Below are 19332 nucleotides of genomic sequence, written 5' to 3' on the forward strand. Positions count from 1 at the left end.
AATGTCTTCTTTGCAGTAATGTTCAAATACAGAATCCCTACAGTGCAGAAAGGGGCCACTTGGCTCAACAAGTCATCATCAACTCTTGAAAAAGAGCATTCCAACCAAGTCCTCTATCCTGTCCTTGTGACCCCATATTTACCATGGCTAATCCATCTAACCTGCATTTTTTTGACACTACAGGGCAATTTAGCACAGCCAATTGACCTAAACTGCACTTTTGGACTGAGAAAGGAAACTGGAGCACCAGGTGGAAACAGCACAGACATGGGGAGGAAATGTAAACTTTATACAGACAGCCACACAGGGCTGGAATCGAACCTGGGTCCCTTGCACTGTGAAGTGGCAGTGTTAAAAATTGCATCACTGTGTTGCCCTTCAATTCAGTACTACTAAGCAACTTCATGTGAGGAAACACAGATAACACTGGAGAAATTAAGTAGGTCTTGCAGCATCTGTGGAGAGAGAAATGGAGTTAATCCTTTAAGTCTGGTGATGCATTATCAGACGATGAAGGTGAAAAGTCAAAACATTAACTCTGATTTCTTCCCACAGATGCTGCCAGACCTGCTGAGTTTCACCAGCCATTTCTGTTTTTGTCTCAGATCTCCAGCATTTGCTCTCCATTGTCTTATGTCAGCATTTTCTATGCTTGTTTCAAATTTAAGGTATTTGCTTTTAAAACTACATGCAGGATTTGAATTTCATACCTCAAAAATGTTTCTGAAGCAAATGAAGAAAAGTCAAATGGTAAAAATCAAAGAGAAAACTTAAAATAAGGGCAAAAGTTAAATTATATAACTGCAAGATGTAAGCAGAGAACCACACTCAGCTTGAGGAAGCATGCAGACCAAGATGAAGACTTAGAATAGTTGAAGGTCTTACCAACCCATGCAATGAAACCTCCCACACAGTTACTTAATTGGCCACTGCCCATCTAACCCTTGCAGTGGTAGGATGAAGTCCTTCAGTGACCATTAATTTATAGCCATAGAATCATACAGCAGAGAAACAGACCCTCTGGTCCAACCAGTCTATTCCAATTATAACCCCAAACTAAACTGGTCCCACATGCTTGTGCTTGGCCCACAACCCCTCCAAACATTTCTTATTCGTATACGAATCCCAATATCATTTGAACATTGTAACTATACCTGCATCCACCAGTTCCTCTGGAAATTCATTCCACACACAATTACTGTCCAAAAACTTTGCCTTTTATGTCTTTTTTTTAATATATCTTTTGCCTTCTGAAAAATATGGCCCTGGTCTTGAATTCCCTCACCCAAGTGTAAAGACACCTGCCATTCACCTTATTGATAACCCTCTTTTACAAATCTGAAATAGTCTGCAGGCTGACAATCCAACACCATCCCAGCCACTAGAAAAATTGTGGCACAGCCAGAGGTGGGCGAGTAGGTGGCAAGCAGACTACCTTGTTTAATTAATGTTCTTTCTCACCTTCAAACATGCTAGTCATCAGCACAAAATTTAGTTCAATGGCTATAAGGATAAATTTAAAATTAAACAAGGATTATTCAATAATAGCAAGTCAAACAATTTGTACAGATATATTGGCAATATTTAAACCAAAATTAATGAACTGGAGGCAATCATTTTTATATAGGTTCTGAATATGATTGTAAATGTAACTACTTTGAGAGCACGATTGGCAATTAGATGCTGCAGGACATAACACATTTCAGGAAGAGAAGAAGAAAGGAAGGATGAAGAAGACTGGCAGCTAAACATAAGGACATAATTAGCAGCAAAATAGATACAAAGTACATATGGATCCAGTTAAAATATAACAACTCCATCATTTTATTAGGCAATCAAATAGATAATCAAATAGGCGAAGGACATGTGAGCAAGAAATATGTAGAGAAATCTCAAATAAGTATCAGGCAGAGAATAATGACCTTGCGAGATTTCAAGTATCTCCAAATTAATTGACTCGAAGAAGTAGCTAAATGAGAAAAGGAAATTGAATTTTTACAGTGCATACATTCCTTTCTCACTCAGTGTGTAGGATATCCAACCAGAAAAAAAAACAGACACTGCAAGATCATGTAATGGGTAAAGGCAGACAATAAAGAACAAGTAGAGTATCTTCGCAATGATTATCACAACAGAGTATGATTCAAGGTGAAGATCATGAGGATCATAAAGAGGATAAAGATAACTGAAGCACAAAATATGCAAAAAAAAGGGGTCAAAGTGGAAAATGGCAAAGATGGAGAAAACATGATAACTAAAGAGATAAAGGCTGTATGAATATTTGAAAGAGGGACCAATAAAGTTTGAGAGCTAACAGGAAGCATGGGCAGCTTTTCATGAATGTGGTTGAAACTAATCTCGAGAAATGATTAGATCTAAATAAAAATAATTTTCTTCACTGAGGGACAAGCTGAAAAGGATGAGTGTTATTGGAGTAGGAAAGCAGAAAATAAATGGCAAACGAGTGAAACTAAAAGAGGACATGACTCCACGTCTCAATGGCATTTACCAAAAATACTCATGAAAACTGAGAAAAAAAACAATGGCTAAAAAGATCTATTTAATTTTATGCTTGTTCCAGGGGGCAGCAGATAGCTAGTGTTTATTGTTCCCTACTGAAAGAGTAATGTAGAATAAATCTGGGGGTTATAAACCAGTTAGTTTAATGTCAGTAGCAGATAAGTACTGAAATTGACACTAAAATGTGTGATAGAGTAGCATCTAGACATAAAATAAATGGAAAACAAAAGTGTTTGCATGGATTCCAAAAGATTGTTTGCTAATTTAAACTAATAAAATTCTTTGATAAGGTAATGGAACAAATGCATTAGAAGTCAGAGGTTTGAGATTTCCTGAATAAACTACCATGGTAGAGGCTCACAAACAACGTATGGCATATGATGTCAGGAGACAAAATAGCGGAATCAATGAAAACTGGCTCAAGATACAGCTAAGTGTAGGAACAAGGATAGCTACTCAGATTAAACTGAAGTACTAAATAATGTTTTGAACAAGGAACAGGGCTGAAACAGTGTCATTATGTTAAAGATTTGGATTTAGGAACAAGTAACTTCATGCCAAGATCACAGGCAAGTGAACAACTGAAATTGTTCACCAAGCACTGGAATTTATTTGTTAAAGGAAGAATTAAAAAGTCATAATGAATTTGTCCACGAGCCTGGTCAGGACACACTAAGTTAATTACAGAATTGCTACTTTAGTCGTGACATGAATGGAAGCATGAGAGAAAGTGCAAAAATCAAAGCTGCTCCTTAAGTATAGGACTGAAGGAATGCTGCATTATTGGAGGTGCAATCTTTTGAATGAGAAATGAAATAAAGGCCCGATCTTTCCTCTCAGCTGGACATAAAAGATCTCAGAACTACTTTACCTTAATGCCCTGGACTATGTTTATATCCCTCAAACAACTGTGCAACACCAAGATACTTGATCATGATCACATGCTGTTTGTGGGAGATTGTGGAGAGCATATTGGTCACTCCTTTTCCTGCACAGCAACAGAGATTACATGTTGAGATTACTTAACTGGTTGTAAAATGCTTTGAGATATCAGATGGAAATGAAAGACACCAAATAAGACAAGGTGCTGCATTTTGGAAAGACTTCTACATTTAATGGTAAGGTCCGAGGGAGTGTTGCTGAACAAAGACACCTTGGAGTGCAGGTTCATAGCACCTTGAAAGTAGAGTCACAGGTAGATAGGATAGTGAAGAAGGCATTTGGTATGCTTTCCTTTATTGGTCAGAGTATTGTGTATCGGAGTTGGGAGATCATGTTGCAGCTGTACAGGACGGTAGTGCAGCCACTTTTGGAATATTGCATGCAATTCTGGTCTCCTTCCTATCGGAAAGATGTTGTGAAACTTGAAAGGGTTCAGAAAAGATTGGCAAGTATGTTGCCAGGGTTGGAGGATTTGAGCTACAGGGAGAGGCTGAATAGGCTGGGGTTGTTTTCCCTGGAACGTCGGAGGCTGAGGGGTGACCTAATAGAGGTTTATAAAATCATGAAAGTTATGGATAGGGTGAATATATGTAAAAAGTCTTTTCCCTGGGGTGGGGGAGTTCAGAGCTAGAGGGCATGGGTTTAAGGTGAAAGGAGAAAGATATAAAAGGGACTTAAGGGGCAACTTTTTTCACGCAGAGGGTAGTGCGTGTATGGAATGAGTTGCCAGAGGAGTGGTAGAGGCTGGTATAATTACAGCATTTAAAAGGCATCTGGATGGGTATATGAACAGGAAGGGTTTAGAGGGATAAGGACCAAGTGCTGGCAAATGGGACCACATTCGGTGAGGATATCTGGTCGGCATGACGATTTGGACTGAAGGGTCTGTTTCCATGCTTTACATTTCTATGACTCTAAATGCAAGTCCTTTTCCTTTCAAAACATGATTTCTAAGAATAGTGGAGGGACAACAGCTCTTGTGAAATATTCAATAGGGAGTACAGTTTCTATTAAAATTAGAATTAGACCTAATGTGATCAAGTTCTTCAATAACATTTCTGAACAGGTTGATTAGCAAGTAGGTTAAATAAAAACAAAAGGTTAGGAATAGCTTTGGACAGGGTCAACACTGTGCAAATGTTTTCAATTGCAGGAGCATTTAAAACCAGGAATTTTAAACACAAAATTATAAATAACTGCCTTAGGAAGAAAAGCATAAATTCTGAACTCAAAGAATAGATAAAAAGTAAACTTTCACTGGAAAAAATGAATGAATGAATGAATGATGCTTTCACACGAAAATTAGAATGCAAAGATATTCTGAAATACTGGGGTGAGGTGGATGAAATGGGAAGTATTGACGGGAATGAAAGAAATAAAATCTGGAAGCCTATGATTAGTGCCATCCACTGTGATGATGTCACAGACACACAGGGTTAGTCAAAGACAGTCAGTGGAGAAGCTTGTACGGTCTTGAGCGTGCACTGTTAGAAGCACTCATGCAACCTATCTATAGTTTACAGCAATACCATAACCTTAAATGTTGACTCAGTTCTGAAAGCAACAACCAATTGGATGAAACAGGTGGAATGCCTCCATCCACAACAAACTACAACAGGAGGATCTTTGTGTGGACTATAAATGCCAGACTAAGCCAAATAGGTGATTTTTTTATGCTGGTAGCTCATGAGTTAATTCATATTTGAGTTATTTTGTGCAAATCTTTACTCCACCAAAGCTTTCTTAATTTATTTTATTCTCCTCTCCTGCAATTGCTGCAGAATACCTGACTTTGGTTTACTTCTCCTCAGCTGCTACCTGGGCTGAGGTATGTTAACCTAGAAAAGGCCAGGGGTTAGATCTGGAAATGTCTTACTCTCTTCAGTTCAGCATCACATTTGACAATGCATTGCATGAACTGCAGGATTCAACAAAGTGACTCAGCATTCTCAAAGGCAATTAGGGAGAGGCAACAAATCTTTGACTTGCTGGTCATACTCACATTCTTTGAAAAGAATAAAACAACTTGGATCTTCTTGACTATTCCCACTCCGAACGTATATTAAAAATTTAACTAATTTGTCTCCAGTCATCTAAGTTGAGCAGTAAATTGCTCGTCAGCTAAATTAATATTCTCTGTCTATGGATTTGTGAGTCAGTTCTGTGAAATAAAAGAAAGCACAAGGCAGTGGCTTGCAAAGTGCATTAGTTATTTGAGATTATTTTGAAGGGGTTGGAAGAGCAAGGGGTGAAGGGCGTAAGATAGGTGCAGGATGTGGGAAGAGAGAGAGTGGAGAGGAGAAGGAGGTAAGAAAGGAAAAGGCTCTTCCCTTCACCCCCGCCATCCCCCCAAAACGCAGGCCCTTTCCTGGCATCTCTCCTTTCTCCTTTCCCCCCTTCTCGGCCCTTTGCTCCCCACTCTCTCCCCATCACTCCAAATATCTCCCACCCCTTTCCCATAAAGAACAAAACAGAAGTACAAAAGAAATAGAATATGTCTGAGATCATTAAAATACAGGGAAGTAATCAATTATGCTCAATACGATCTGCAAAAACAAAGAGAAGACGGAGAAAAGTTCATGCAAACACTGAAGTGAAGTAAACTATTTGAAAGATTTGTTTGCTGATTGAATCTGAACAGGATAGACTGGTGTGGAAATCTTGAAATAAATCATCCACAAATGAAATGTAAAGTGAACTGTGATTGGTGAGGTAATAGCCTGGTGGCTTTATCAGTGGACTGTCATTCCAAAGAGCTAGGTAATGTTCTGGGACTCATGTTCAAATCTCACCTTGGCAAATGGTGAAATTTGGATTAATTTTTAAAAGAATCTGGAATAAAGAATCTAAGATTGATCATGAAACCATTACTGATTGTCAGAAAAAGAAAATCTGAATCACTAATATCCTTCAGAGAAAGAAATAGTCATCGATACTTGTGACTACAGACCCATAGCAATGTGCTTGACCCCCAACTGACCGATGGGCAAGAAATGCTAGCCTTACCAGCGAATGAATGAAAATTTTAAAAATGATCTGACTACTTTTAAAAATAGTTTCTCAATCTTCTCCTTGCCTAATACAGAAGGCAATCTTTTTTCACAAATTTATGAGAAAAACATTTTTTTATTATAAATGTTTAAAAAGAACATAGCCTAAAATCAAATTGAAAGTGCTGTTAAAGTATTACTTCTGTATGACATTAATTGACCCATTTTCAAGTCTGTGCATTTTCTGTTTTTAATTCAAAAATCCAGCATTTGTAGTTGGCTTTCTCCCTATTTCCAATAATTACAATTAAAATATAAAGTGGCATACAGCCTAACACACGTGATTTTGCAGAGCAGAATGGTTTTCAGTGGTGAAATCACATTGCAGCAGCTAATGTGGGATTTAAAAAGAGTCTTCTCAACAAACAGTAAACTCGCATCACAGCGATCACCATCCTGCTTCATTCAGGTGCTATTAGACAAGATTCACTGAGATCACAAAGACGGCAAATTTGTTTATTTTTCCCCATTGAAATTTAATTTTATCTTCTTTAGAATTCATGTAACACTGGTTTCACTTTTACAAAAAAAAATGCATCAACATTATTGTTGAGACTAACTTAGAGATTGTAGTATACTGGTATACCTCATGGTTGACATGCACTGAACACTACACGGAAATTCGGGACATTTCCTTTTTTGTGGAAGAAGCAAAGCTGTAGTTTCACTCTTCCTTGAACATTCACGTTAGTGATTGGTGTTGCACTCGGCCCTCTGAGGAACATGCTCAATGTACAGGTCCTGTTGACCACCCACCTCCAAACCACCCACCCACCTGACCTTCTTCACTGCACGGTCACTCTCAGCAGGTTAAGTGAAATACTGTAGGTGAATTCAAAGAATGTAAGAACTCTTGTCAGTCAACCGCCTGACGTGGTGTCGCATTCAAACAATCCTGGCGCCTGCCTTTGAGTATGTCATTGCATTATTAGGATTGACTTCCATGACCCATGTCATGGAATTGAGCCACCCTCAATTCTTCCTTACCTTGACACTACCCTCTTGCTCCCTGGGATTCCTCGTATACTGTCCATGTAACCTGACACCATTTTCCCCCCAATTCGCTTCCAAATACAACATTATTGCCAAACCCTTGTTGGTCTTTGAGCTTCCATGCAAGCTGGCATTCTCCTGTTCTTGTTACTTGCACCAAACAGTCTCCAAAAATTGGCAACTGCATGAAGCTAATTAGTGCATCCCATGTTTAAACAAATGTCAACTTAGTGTAGCGAGAGTCTCTTGTACTATTGACTTTAGTCATAGAGTCATAGAGCATGAAAACAGACTTTTCGGTCCAACTTGTCCATGCCTACCAGATATCCCAACCCAATCTAGTCCCACCTCCCAGCACCTGGCCTATATCCCTCTAAACCCTTCTTATTCATATACCCATCCAGATGCCTTTTAAATGTTGCAATTATATGAGCCTCCACCACTTCCTGTGGCAGCTCAGTCCATACACGTACCACCCTCTGCGTGAAAAAGTTGCCCCTTAGGTCGCTTTTATACCTTTCCCTTCTCACCCTAAATCTATGCCCTCTAGTTCTGGACTCCCCCACCCCAGGGAAAAGACTTTGTCTATTTATCCTATCCAGGATTTCCATCAAAAGTTTTTAAGGAGTCCTCATACAAATACAAGTACAAATCGATCACAGGCTGGCAGTGAGCTTGGCCTGACTCAAATGTATTGCTAATTTTCTCTCTGCATCCCAACTTTTTGGAGGGAAATCAAAATTTTGCTTCCTACTTAATTCAGTCACATCACATGCCACATAGTCAGTTGTGTGCTCAAAACAATCAATCATCCCATTCTCTCTCTTTCTCCACGGTTGTTGATGGCTTTGCTGCCTGCTTCGAGTATTTTCACTTTTTGTTTCAGAGTTCTGGCATCTGCAGAGTTTTATGTTTGTATTTGCTCCTTAATTGGATTGCAATTCCAACATGTCTGTCATTTTTAAATAACAATATCTACAATTGCATTTGCTGCTTCTGGCTGCATTTAGTGGATTTTTAAAAAAATAGGTTTGCCTGTAGTCCTACATTGCACTGTGAGAAGAAAACCATACATTTGGGAACATTAAGATGAAACAGTGTGCTCAGTCTCGAGGAGAAAGCCATTGAATTTTTATCGCAGGATGTAAGTGAGTTGGTGCAAAGACTTTGTTTTCCGCTGAGAGCTCAAGGATTTAGATATCAAGGGCCTGGCTTTTAACAGAAGGATGCTTTTTGCTTATTAGCAATTGTTGCAGTCTTTGACTGATGTATCGAACAAATTTCAACAAATCATACAAGAGTGCAGGTTTGCACAAATTGCCTGTCTGGGGTGTTGATGAACAGTGTTGAAAATCAGCTTGAAGGCTAGGATGAGTAGCAGCTCCATGGCAGTCTGAAAGACAATATTTTGTGGCAGAAGTCCAAACATCAGCCCGAGTATCTCTCATGTTGCCAAACAGGTTTTAGCTGTTATGTGATCCCCTCATTTGATGGGTTGGTTGATGAGCTGTGCCAGAGAGGGGAATTGTGGTGTGTTATGTCTATGACAGAGTCTCCTTAACCACACATCAACATGCACAGTGACTGCAGAGGCAGGATTGTGCCACCAATTAATAATGTTTCTCTCTACGTTGACACAACGCTTTCACAGTAATCTAAACCCCTTTCCAATGACATTTTCATGGCCAGCTGGGACTTTGTCCATGGTGTCACTGCTGCATCATAAAGCTGGCTAATCAACAGCCATGTTGACAGAGGCAGAAGCCACTGGAGCACAAAGTACCATTTCTGGATAAACCATTGCCAGCGGCATCAGAGGCTGTTAACTCAGAAATTACACAAAGAGCCACAGAAATAGTTAGTCTAGCAGAAAATACAGCAGCTGTTAAGAACAGGAAAGACCGGGAGCAGATAGTAAAAACTGATGTATCTGAATTATTTTGAAGATCAGATATGATCTGTGAATTGTGACTTGTTTTGAGGTAACACAGAAAAAAAACTGCTGAGATGAACAAAAGTAGAACATGAGAGTTAGAGTGAGTGATAGAGTGAGAGAGAGGGAGGTGGAGGATATGTTTTTTTCTATGTGGTGATCATTATCTGTTGCAACAGAAGGGAAAGATTATTTTAGTATGGGGAATGTGAATGGAATATTCTTTAGCTTGAGGTACAAAATATTTCTCTCGTATAATCTGGTAAGAAAACTTAATGTCCGTAGAGTGGAAAACATACAGTTAGTTGGATGACAGAAAACAAAGAACAGAGCGAAGTGTTTGTAAATTTTGGGCAGGGTCAAGTATATAATGGGGTTCCTCTCTCCTTTACATCTCCTGAGTTATAGCTACTCCGAGATTTCTTTTTATACCCACTTATAATGATGGCAGAAGCAAAAATGCTTCTGCACAGATGCTGCCAAACTGGCTGGGTTTCTTCAGCAACTTCTGGCTTTGTAAGCACAGCTGAAACATTATTAGCAACTCTTCAATCTCATTTACTTTTGTCATTTGTTTTCTTTTTAAGAAACTGCAAATACTTGCTCAAAACATTTTACCATACCTGGCCAGCTTCCTCTCGTAGTTGAATTTCTTTCCACAGATTAATCTTTCAGTCATTTTTTGCCATTCTTTATATTCTATCTGATTCAGATCAATCCCATTGTCCCAAAGCCCTGTCTCCTGAACCAGGTTTCCAATTATGCATTCACCTATATTTTCTTCCTATTTCTGTAATCATGCGCATGTGGCCCTGGGAGTAATCGGGAGATTACTACTTGATCTGTTTTCTGCTGCACGACCCTTGGAAATGGCTGTTACCCATTCCCTGTCTGCCTGCTTGCCCCTAACATGGTGTGATCAACTACATCAGGTGCTACCCATGTATTTCTCTGTCACATGGATGCCCCTCAATAAATAGAACTGTTGTTTGACCTCTGAATCCCAGAAGTCAAGTCTGTTCACCTTGCGATAACTTCTGCACATGGGCTCCTCGATCAAAAGAGGCATCTGCCACACTCCGTATGCCACAAGATGGGCATTCTGAAAGCTCTGCTATAACTTAACACTATGCTTTTAATTTAGTCCATTTACTTCTACTTAAGTCACTTTTACTTACTTTAACGCTACTCTTGGTCTATTAGGATAAAATGGAGATTAGTAGATCATAGAAATACATCATTCTTACTTTCAGATCAGCTCTGTTCTACAACTAACAGTCTTCCTTTCTCTGTGCTATTTTAGAAATTTGTGTTTTCAGCACAAAACAGCAGCTGCTTAACAACAAAATCAACCCATGACTTTTCTACAAAGTTCTTCTTTGACGTTTTTCTCCTCTCCTCAATGTTTTAGTTCAATCCATTCTCTCTCATGTGCTGTTTTATCTGGTTCACCCTCTCGCTCCTCTCACATTGTTTTACCTATTGCTTGCTTTCCCTGTCTCTGCCCCCTTTATCTGATTACTGTGCTGTTTCATTCCTCATACTGTTTTATCCAGTTCCTGTTTTCTCTCCTTTACTGTTTCATCATGACTCTCTCTTTCATTGTTTTTCCTGGTTTGCTCTTTCTCTCTCTCTCATACACAGACATGCTCCTTTGCCTGGTGCCCATACTCTTTCTCTTTCTCCTTGCATGCTGTGTTTCAAGCTGTTTCTTGCACTGTTATATCTAGTCGGTTCTATCTCTTCATGCTGTTTGTGCCCACGGTCAGCCTCGTGCAATTTCAATCAGGTGACAGTTGTGCAGTTGTAATGTAAGACAAGTAATGCAGAATCCCGGGCTAACATTCTGAAGATATGGGTTTGAACCCACCGTGATGTCATTTGAATTCAACAAAATTGTGGAACCAAAAATTTGTTTTAACAGTGGCAAAGTAACCATGGTTGATTGTTGTAATGACCCATCCAGTTGTAATAACCCATCCAGTTCACTACTGCTTTTTGAAGGAAGTCAGTTATCTTCACCAAATCTTGCTGACATGTGACCCTAAACTCTCAGCAATGCAGTTCATTCAATGGCTTTCTGGGAAATTACTGAGAGGTAATAAATGCTGGTTTAGCCAGCGACACCCACATTTGCAAATGGAATAAAAAATCAAAATCTGAGTAGCTCACACCCCTGAGAGGTTTTCAGATGTAAAGTTAGTTATTAGATGATGTGCATGCTGGGTTTCTGTGTTTCCACAGGTAACATATTCATGTCATGCCCTGGCCATATCAACTAGGTTATTAAAGGCTGTCTTTATAATGTGTTAGATGGTAAAAGTGACAGGTTGTATCTGCATCCAAATAACAGTATGTATGTGTATGAGAGAGTGAGAGAGAGCGAGAGAAAGAGAGAATCAGATAAAATAGCAAGAGACAGGGCATGAATCACACAAAACAGCTCAAGGAGAGACAGCATACAACAGATAATACAACATATTGGAGACTGTAGCTATCAGATAAACAGCCTATGACAGAGGATGAGATAAAACAGCAGGCACTAGATAAAGATTGAGAGAAAGAGAGTGCAAACACCTCTATGATTAAAAGAGTGACCTTTATGACAAAAACCGCATGAGGAAAAGTGGACATAAGATAAAACATTGCAGGGCAACAGTGCAAATCGCAGATAAAGCAGCGCAAGATGAGAGAGAGTGGATAACAGATAAAACAACTTAAAGAGAGAGAGTGCACCAGCTGTATGACTGAAAAGCAGGATTAACAGCAGTGAACTCTGAGAAATGGAATTTGATTTTCATCAATCAGATGAGTATGTGAGCCTGTAATTTTCCATTCCCATGATCTCATATTCATCTCAGAGGAGCTTGCTTACCCTACTTTCATGTGGGAGGGTGAGCATGGGTTGCAGATAGACCTGCTGCCTCCAGAGACAGACACAAGGCAACAACAGAGACAGGTGGATAACAACACTGGAAGATTTGAGTCTTAAAGATTTACAGCTTAGCAAACGGTCTTTCAGCCCATCAAGTCCACACCAGTCAAAAACAACCACCTAACTATTCTAATCCTATTTCTCAGAACTTGGTCCATAGCCTTCTAGACCTTGGCATTGCAGTTGTACATCTGAATACCTCTTGAATGTTATAAATGTTTCTGCCTCTCCCGCATTTACAGCAGTGAGTTCCAAATTCCCATTACCCTCTGGGTGAAAAAGGTGAAAAATCATCTCTAAATATCCTGCCCTTACCTTAAATCTATCTTTCGTCATTGATTCTCCCCATCAAGGGGAAATGTTTCTTGCTGTGTATCCTGTCCATGCCCCTCATAATTTTAAAGATCTCAATCATGACTGCCCTCAGTGCCCTTTGATCCAAGGAAAACAAGCCCAGTCTAGCCTATCTCTCTTCATAACTAAAACTCTCCAGCACAAGTGACATCCTGACTAATCTCCTTGGCATCTTCTCCATTGCTATCACACCCCTCTCATAGTGTGGATTCCAGAACTGTACACAATACTCCAACTGTGTCTAACCAAAGTCTTAGACTGTTCCAGCATACTTAAACTTTATGTCTCAGCTAATAAAGGCAATATCCCTGACACCTTCTTAACCACTTTATCTACCTATCCAGAAACCTTAAGGGACCAGTGAACATGCACATCAAGATCCATCCGATCCTCATTACTTCACAGGATCCGACTTTTCATCGTGTATTCCGTTGCCTTGCTTGTTCTGCCCAAGTACATCACCTCACACTTATGTGGACTGAACTCCATCTGCCCAATTGACCAACCCATCTATCTCCTCCTGTAATCTCAGGCCATCATCCTCATTTTAAGTTTTCCCTTGCACATTCTGTACTCTGCTGGTACTTTTGCTGTTTTGAGCCCTCGGTTTCTGAAATAATCCTCTCTTTTTCTCTTTAACCAATCCTGTACACCCCTTGATGCTCAGGGTTCACTAGACTTGTTGGTCTCACCTTGGTCTTTATTGGAAGATGTTGGCCCTCTCCCTATTTCTTTCTTGAATGTGTCCCACTGGTCTGCCACAGATTTACCACAGCTCAGATGACAGTGAAATTAAGCATTGTAGTTTGCTGTGTCCTCCATGGGATAAGAGCGTGATGCAATTTCTCCTGCAGTGAGTCCACCTGTTGCTGAACATTGGTGAGTAATCCCATTTCCAAAGTGCGCTTTGTGACACAGTCACAATCCCTGCAATGCTTCAGAATATAATGAACCTTTACTGTATTCTTGCAATGCCTGATAATCCTCTCTGACAACACCTCCAATATTGTGGCCTGAGAAGTGTAGATCTGTTCTCTCTTCTGCCGTCCACAATGACAGTAATTTGACAAAGAGGTTGACTAATTTCCACCTCATAATCTTGAATGTTCTAACATGATTTTGAGAACCCCAGATATACGCATTTCCCTTCTGCAGCCTGGAGATACACGACTCATTCTACCAATGCTCCCATCAGGTGCCTGCAAGGGTGAGAGTGACAATCCGAATGTCAGGAGCATTTTGAGATGAAGATCTCAGAGGGCCTTGTCTGTTACTCCTCCTCCAGATACTGCTGTATCGCCTTGAAAAGATGGAACTCTTGGAAAGAGTTGAAAGTGTCTTGTCCCCCTGACAGCTTGCCATTGATCATCAGCACACATGACTACAGTGTAGGTCCAAGTGCATTTCCAGCATGACTGAGTATTCTGCTGGACTTGGGTACGCCAAGTGAAAACTGACCTTTCCTTTGAGGTAGCCAAATGCTTTCATGTCAGTGTCACCGAACCATTCAGTCCATTAAGTCTGATCCATCACTGATTGAGATCGTGGCTCATCCAATAACACTCAACTCCACTGTCCTGCATTTTCCCTATCTCCCTTGATTCTCCTCCTTATTAAAAATCAGTCTATCTTGGCCTTGAATATATTTAACAACCTGAACTCTGCAGCCTTCTCCATGAGAGAACTCCACAGATTCACAATTCTCTTAGAGAAGAAATTCCTCCTCTAAAATGGGCACCCCATTCTCTGAGATTATGTCCTCCATCCCAGGCTATCCCACAAAAGGAAACAAAGTATTTGCATTTGCCCTGTCAAGTACCCAGAGAGTCTGTCATACTTTAGTTATGCCCCTTTCATTCTTCTAAACTCTAATGAGAACAGGCCCAACTACCTCAACCTCTCCTCATAAAGACAGTCCCTCCATGCACAGGATCAGCATACTGAAAGTTTTCTGGACTGCTAATCTATCTGTCCTTAGATAAGTGAATCAAAACTGTCTCAGTATCCAGCTGTGGTCCAACTGGTGCCTTTTATAGTTTGAGCAAGCCTTCCTTTTATTTTTTACTCCATTCTCCTTAAAATAAAGGTCAACTGTCCATTGTTTCCCCAAATATCTGCTGAACTTGGGATGCTAGCTTTGTGTGATTTATGCACAAGGACTCCCAAATGCCTCTGTACTGTAGTTTTCTGCAGTATTTCTCCATTTATTACTCATAATCTTCAGCTTGTCTGTTGTTCCTGCTGAAGAGCACAAACTCATATTTTCCCACTTCATATTCCATCTGCCAAGTTTATGCCCAATTGCTTAAACTGCTTGTATCCCTGTGCAGACTCTGTGCTCCCCCTTGCTTTCCCACCTATTTTGTGTCATCTCCAAACTTGACTACAGGACATTCACATTCCTCATTCAAGTCATTGACGTATATTGTATATAATTGTGGCCACAGCACTAATCCCTGTGACAAATAATAAGTTAAAAGTTGCCCATCCTGAAAATAGCCCCTTATTTCAATTGTCTGCCTTCTCTTAGTTATGATTTGGAGATGCCAGTATTGGACTGGGGTGTACAAAGTTAAAAATCACACAACACCAGGCTATAGTCCAATAGGTTTAATTGGAAGCACTATCTTTCTGAGTGCTGCTTCCTCATCAGGTGGTTGTGGAGTAAACAATTGAAAGACACAGAATTGCTATAAATTGTGTCTTTCAATTGTTTCCTCCACAATCACCTGATGAAGGAGCAGAGCTCCGAAAGCTAGTGCTTCCAATTAAACCTGTTGGACTATATCCTGGTGTAGTGTGACTTTTAACTTCTCTTAGTTAGGGATCATATATCCATACTAATATACCACCTCAAATACCATGAACTCTTGTCATTTTAGGTAGCCTAATGCGGGTACCTTACCAAACATCTTCTAAGAATCCAAACATATTATATCCACTTTCCCTTTATCTATCTGGCTTGCTATTCCCTTCAAGAAAAGTAATAAATTTGTCAGGCATGATTTCTCCTTCACTAAACCATGCTAACCTTGCTTGAATATATTACGTTTTCAAATGCTCTGCTATTACATCCTTTAAAATAGAACTCGAACATTTTCCCAATGACAGGTGTTAAGCAAGCTGGCCTATAATTATGTTTTTTTTGGTCTCTTTCCCTTTTTAAAGCAAAGCTGTTATTGTTTACATTGGCATTTTTCCAATCCTCTGGGACTTTGCTTGAATCTAAAGGACAGTTGAAAGATTACAACCAGTGAATCCACTATCACTGCAACTATTTCTTTTAATATGCTCAGATGCATCTCATCAGGCCTATCTTTTGCTTCATAACGCTTCTTCGTACATTTACTCTCATCATAGTTATTGTATTTTTTTTCCTCTTTTTGCCCTTGATTATTTTGTATCTTTTGCATCCTATCAGTTTCTTCAAATGTAAGGATGAATGCAAAGTATATATTCAATTTCTCTGCCATTCTCTGGTTCTCCATTGTTATTTCTCCTCAAGGTGGGTCACTGGACAAAAAACTTTAACTCTGATTTCTCTCCACAGATGCTACCAGACCTGCTGAGATTGTCCAGCAATTTTTGTTTTAGTTTCCAATTTCTAGCATTGGCAGTTCTTTTAGATTTTGTTACAACCAGTTCTTCTATAACACGATGGTTAGATTCTTTTACAACCCCAAATTATAGAAAAATTGCCCTTTAGAAACAGCACTTAAAGTGTTGGTGATATAATTGCATTACAGCCAACAAACATTTTAAAAATTCATCCTTTAGTGTCCCCAATTTGTCATTCCCGTTAGAGTGAATTTGGATTGAAGAATTGCACGTTATAGCAGAATGGCCAATATTTCTTCAGCCTCATTCTCAAAAGGCCCTTGTTAACACTGGCTTCTCTTTTCCCTTTCATGAAATTAACAAAGCTCTTGCTGTCAGTCTTGACATGACTTGCAAGTTTTTGCCTTCAAAATTTATCATCTCCCTCTTTTTGTTTTGGTCATTTTTTGTTCGAGCATTCAACTTAGACCCTGCAAAAGATGCCCTGAATCCATGAAAGCAGTGTATATTTTTGAAATGCCCACTGCTGCAATGTAACCATTATGTGCTATATGCAGGCTTGATACCTGAACCTTTATTCTACACTGACAAAATCTGTAGGATTGAGAATGGAGTCAGGACTCCTTGAAGCAGATTCACCATTCCAAAAAATGTGAAAATCCAGTCCCAGGTATAATTGATCTCCAAATATCATTTATTCCAGTAGTCAAAAATTGGCACACCTAAGGCACATAGCAGAGAAAGATCAATCATTTACATCTTTCACTGGTGTTCATGATAAAATCTTTGCATGCATGTGATCGGAGAAAATTATTTGCTCCATTATATTTATATAATGGGATGGCACGGTGGCACTGTGGTTAGCACTGCTGCCTCATCGTGCCAGAGACCTGGGTTCAATTCCCGCCTCGGGCAACTGTCTGTGTGGAGTTTGCACATTCTCCCCGTGTCTGCGTGGGTTTCCTCTGGTACTCCCACAGTCCAAAGGTGTGCAGGTTAGGTGAATTGGCCATGTTAAATTGCCCGTAGTGTTCGGTGAAAGAGTAAATGTAGGGGAATGGGTCTGGGTTGGTTGCGCTTCAGAGGGTCGGTGTGGACTTGTTGGGCCGAAGGGCCTGTTTCCACACTGTAAGTAATCTAATCATTTGGAAATAAGTTAACTTTTTAAGGAATTGTTGAAGGGACAATGCACTGAATGATCTGCATGGAAGTTGGTACAACTTTTGACATAAAATTGCTGAGGATTACAACAGTTGTATGTAATACCGATAAATATATTTCCATTCACCCATGAATAAGTCATAATGGCTAAAGGTTTGGCCACTTCACAGTTATTGATGGACAAGTCATTTCCATGTACCTGATTATTTCAACCAAACAAGATGCAGTTTGCTTCACAAAGCTGAATGCAGAAATGCAACAGATAAAAATAACTCAGTACTTCCGCTCACTTAATGCCAAAACCATGACATGTCTGAAGAGAAGACACTTTAACCCGAAAAGGATCTCTTTCTTTTAACTGAAGTGTCTTTTACTTCTTTTCCATTGTGAAAGCAGCAAAGCATCACAATTATACCACTCATGTCACATTGACTGAAGAAAATCTTAAACGGAATCAAGAATAATTTACTTTGCCTCAGGAAAGCTACTTCATAATTGTGCAGCAGCAAATTCACATCTGTTGTAGCACAAACTTTGGTAGCAAATAATACCAAGCATCAAAAATAGTTTTACAGCAAGCTATTCCTTAGAAGTCTGTGGAAATTACCTGTTCCTTAAATTCTACAAAAGGTAATGATACTGCTCTCCAGGAATTAAGTTTTTTTCAAATGAACAAAGATGTAATGATCAAATAATACAGTCCGAGAGTTCTACGAAAGAAAAGGCTCTTTAGCCCATCATGTTCATGCAGGTCAAAAATCAAATCTTAACTATTCGAATTCCATTTTCTAGCACTTGGCCATAGCCTTCTCTGCTTTCACATACAATTTCTGTTTTAAATCGTAGCAGAAAATCATGACTAAAAGTAAATTAAACAGTTATAGAATCATCTACATACATCTATCATTCATAAATAATTATTTTACTTTACAATATGATGTGTGCTCAAAAATTGAAGAAATAATTGACAATTTCTCACAATAACTGGACAATTAAGTGACATGAGACAGCAAATTCCAAACATATAAGACATATATATGAGAGGATGCGCATCTTTGCAGAGTTAAAATGTCACCATTGTTCAATTAATAAAGTGAAACTTTGAAAACATTATAATACATTTCAAAGACAGAGAACATTGCCTGGATAAACATTTTGAACACTCATCCAGTGATAGCATAATTTTGACAGATTCCTTAATTGGCTGTATCTGAGAACATTTCTAATGCAAATAATTACTTAACATAGTATGGAAGTTGATTAGAATGTAGTTCAAAGAGCATCAACCAATTTTTCTCTCAATGTGAAACATGACATTTTGAAGAAGCCCATTTTGAAGGTATGTTAACAGATCATCACTTGATAAAATGAATCTGCATTTCTTCAATACTTCAAGCAATTTCAATAAAACCTGCTCAAGAACAAATCAAAGCAAATGTAACTCCAGATTTTTTTATTTTAGAAAGTGAGGAAGGCAGCATTATCCACAATAAATATGATGTATATTTTACCCTGTACAGATCAAAAGTATTAATGAGATATTTTACCTGCAAGGCAGCCAATGAATGATTGTAGTAACAGCAGTTTCCATAGCAACATCATCTTCAATTCCCAAGGGCAAACAAGCTTCTCATACAATCAGCACTTAATAGACGACTTCCTTTTCAAAGTACAATCTTTAATCTGTGGGGAAAAACCAATTTGAAAAAGAATTAAGAGCCAGAATCTTGTACTTTGACTACCATCAGAATGCACCAATGACATTGGTATTTGTTCGGCTGATCTAGCTAAAACAATTGATTTAGTGATTAATAAATTATGCAATTATGGAAACCGGTTGAATAATCAAAAGCAGTGTCAAAACATGATGTGAAATAAATTGTTCT

The 19332-nt window shown here is 39.1% G+C and overlaps 1 protein-coding gene across 15 annotated transcripts in view; it reads right to left on the reverse strand.

Annotated features, from left to right (window-relative positions):
- The window catches only part of LOC140483855 (contactin-4-like), a 2466301-nt gene that overhangs the window by 1286435 nt on the left and 1160534 nt on the right, over positions 1-19332 (reverse strand). For all 15 annotated transcript variants that reach the window (XM_072582595.1, XM_072582599.1, XM_072582606.1 and 12 more), the window contains one exon: positions 18994-19129. In XM_072582595.1, the coding sequence (XP_072438696.1) occupies positions 18994-19048 (55 nt within the window). In that variant the 5' untranslated portion in view covers positions 19049-19129. The remainder of the gene's footprint in view (positions 1-18993; positions 19130-19332) is intronic.

Source organism: Chiloscyllium punctatum, chromosome 12 (genome assembly GCF_047496795.1).
Source record: "Chiloscyllium punctatum isolate Juve2018m chromosome 12, sChiPun1.3, whole genome shotgun sequence".
In the NCBI taxonomy this organism is placed as follows: Eukaryota; Metazoa; Chordata; class Chondrichthyes; order Orectolobiformes; family Hemiscylliidae; genus Chiloscyllium; species Chiloscyllium punctatum.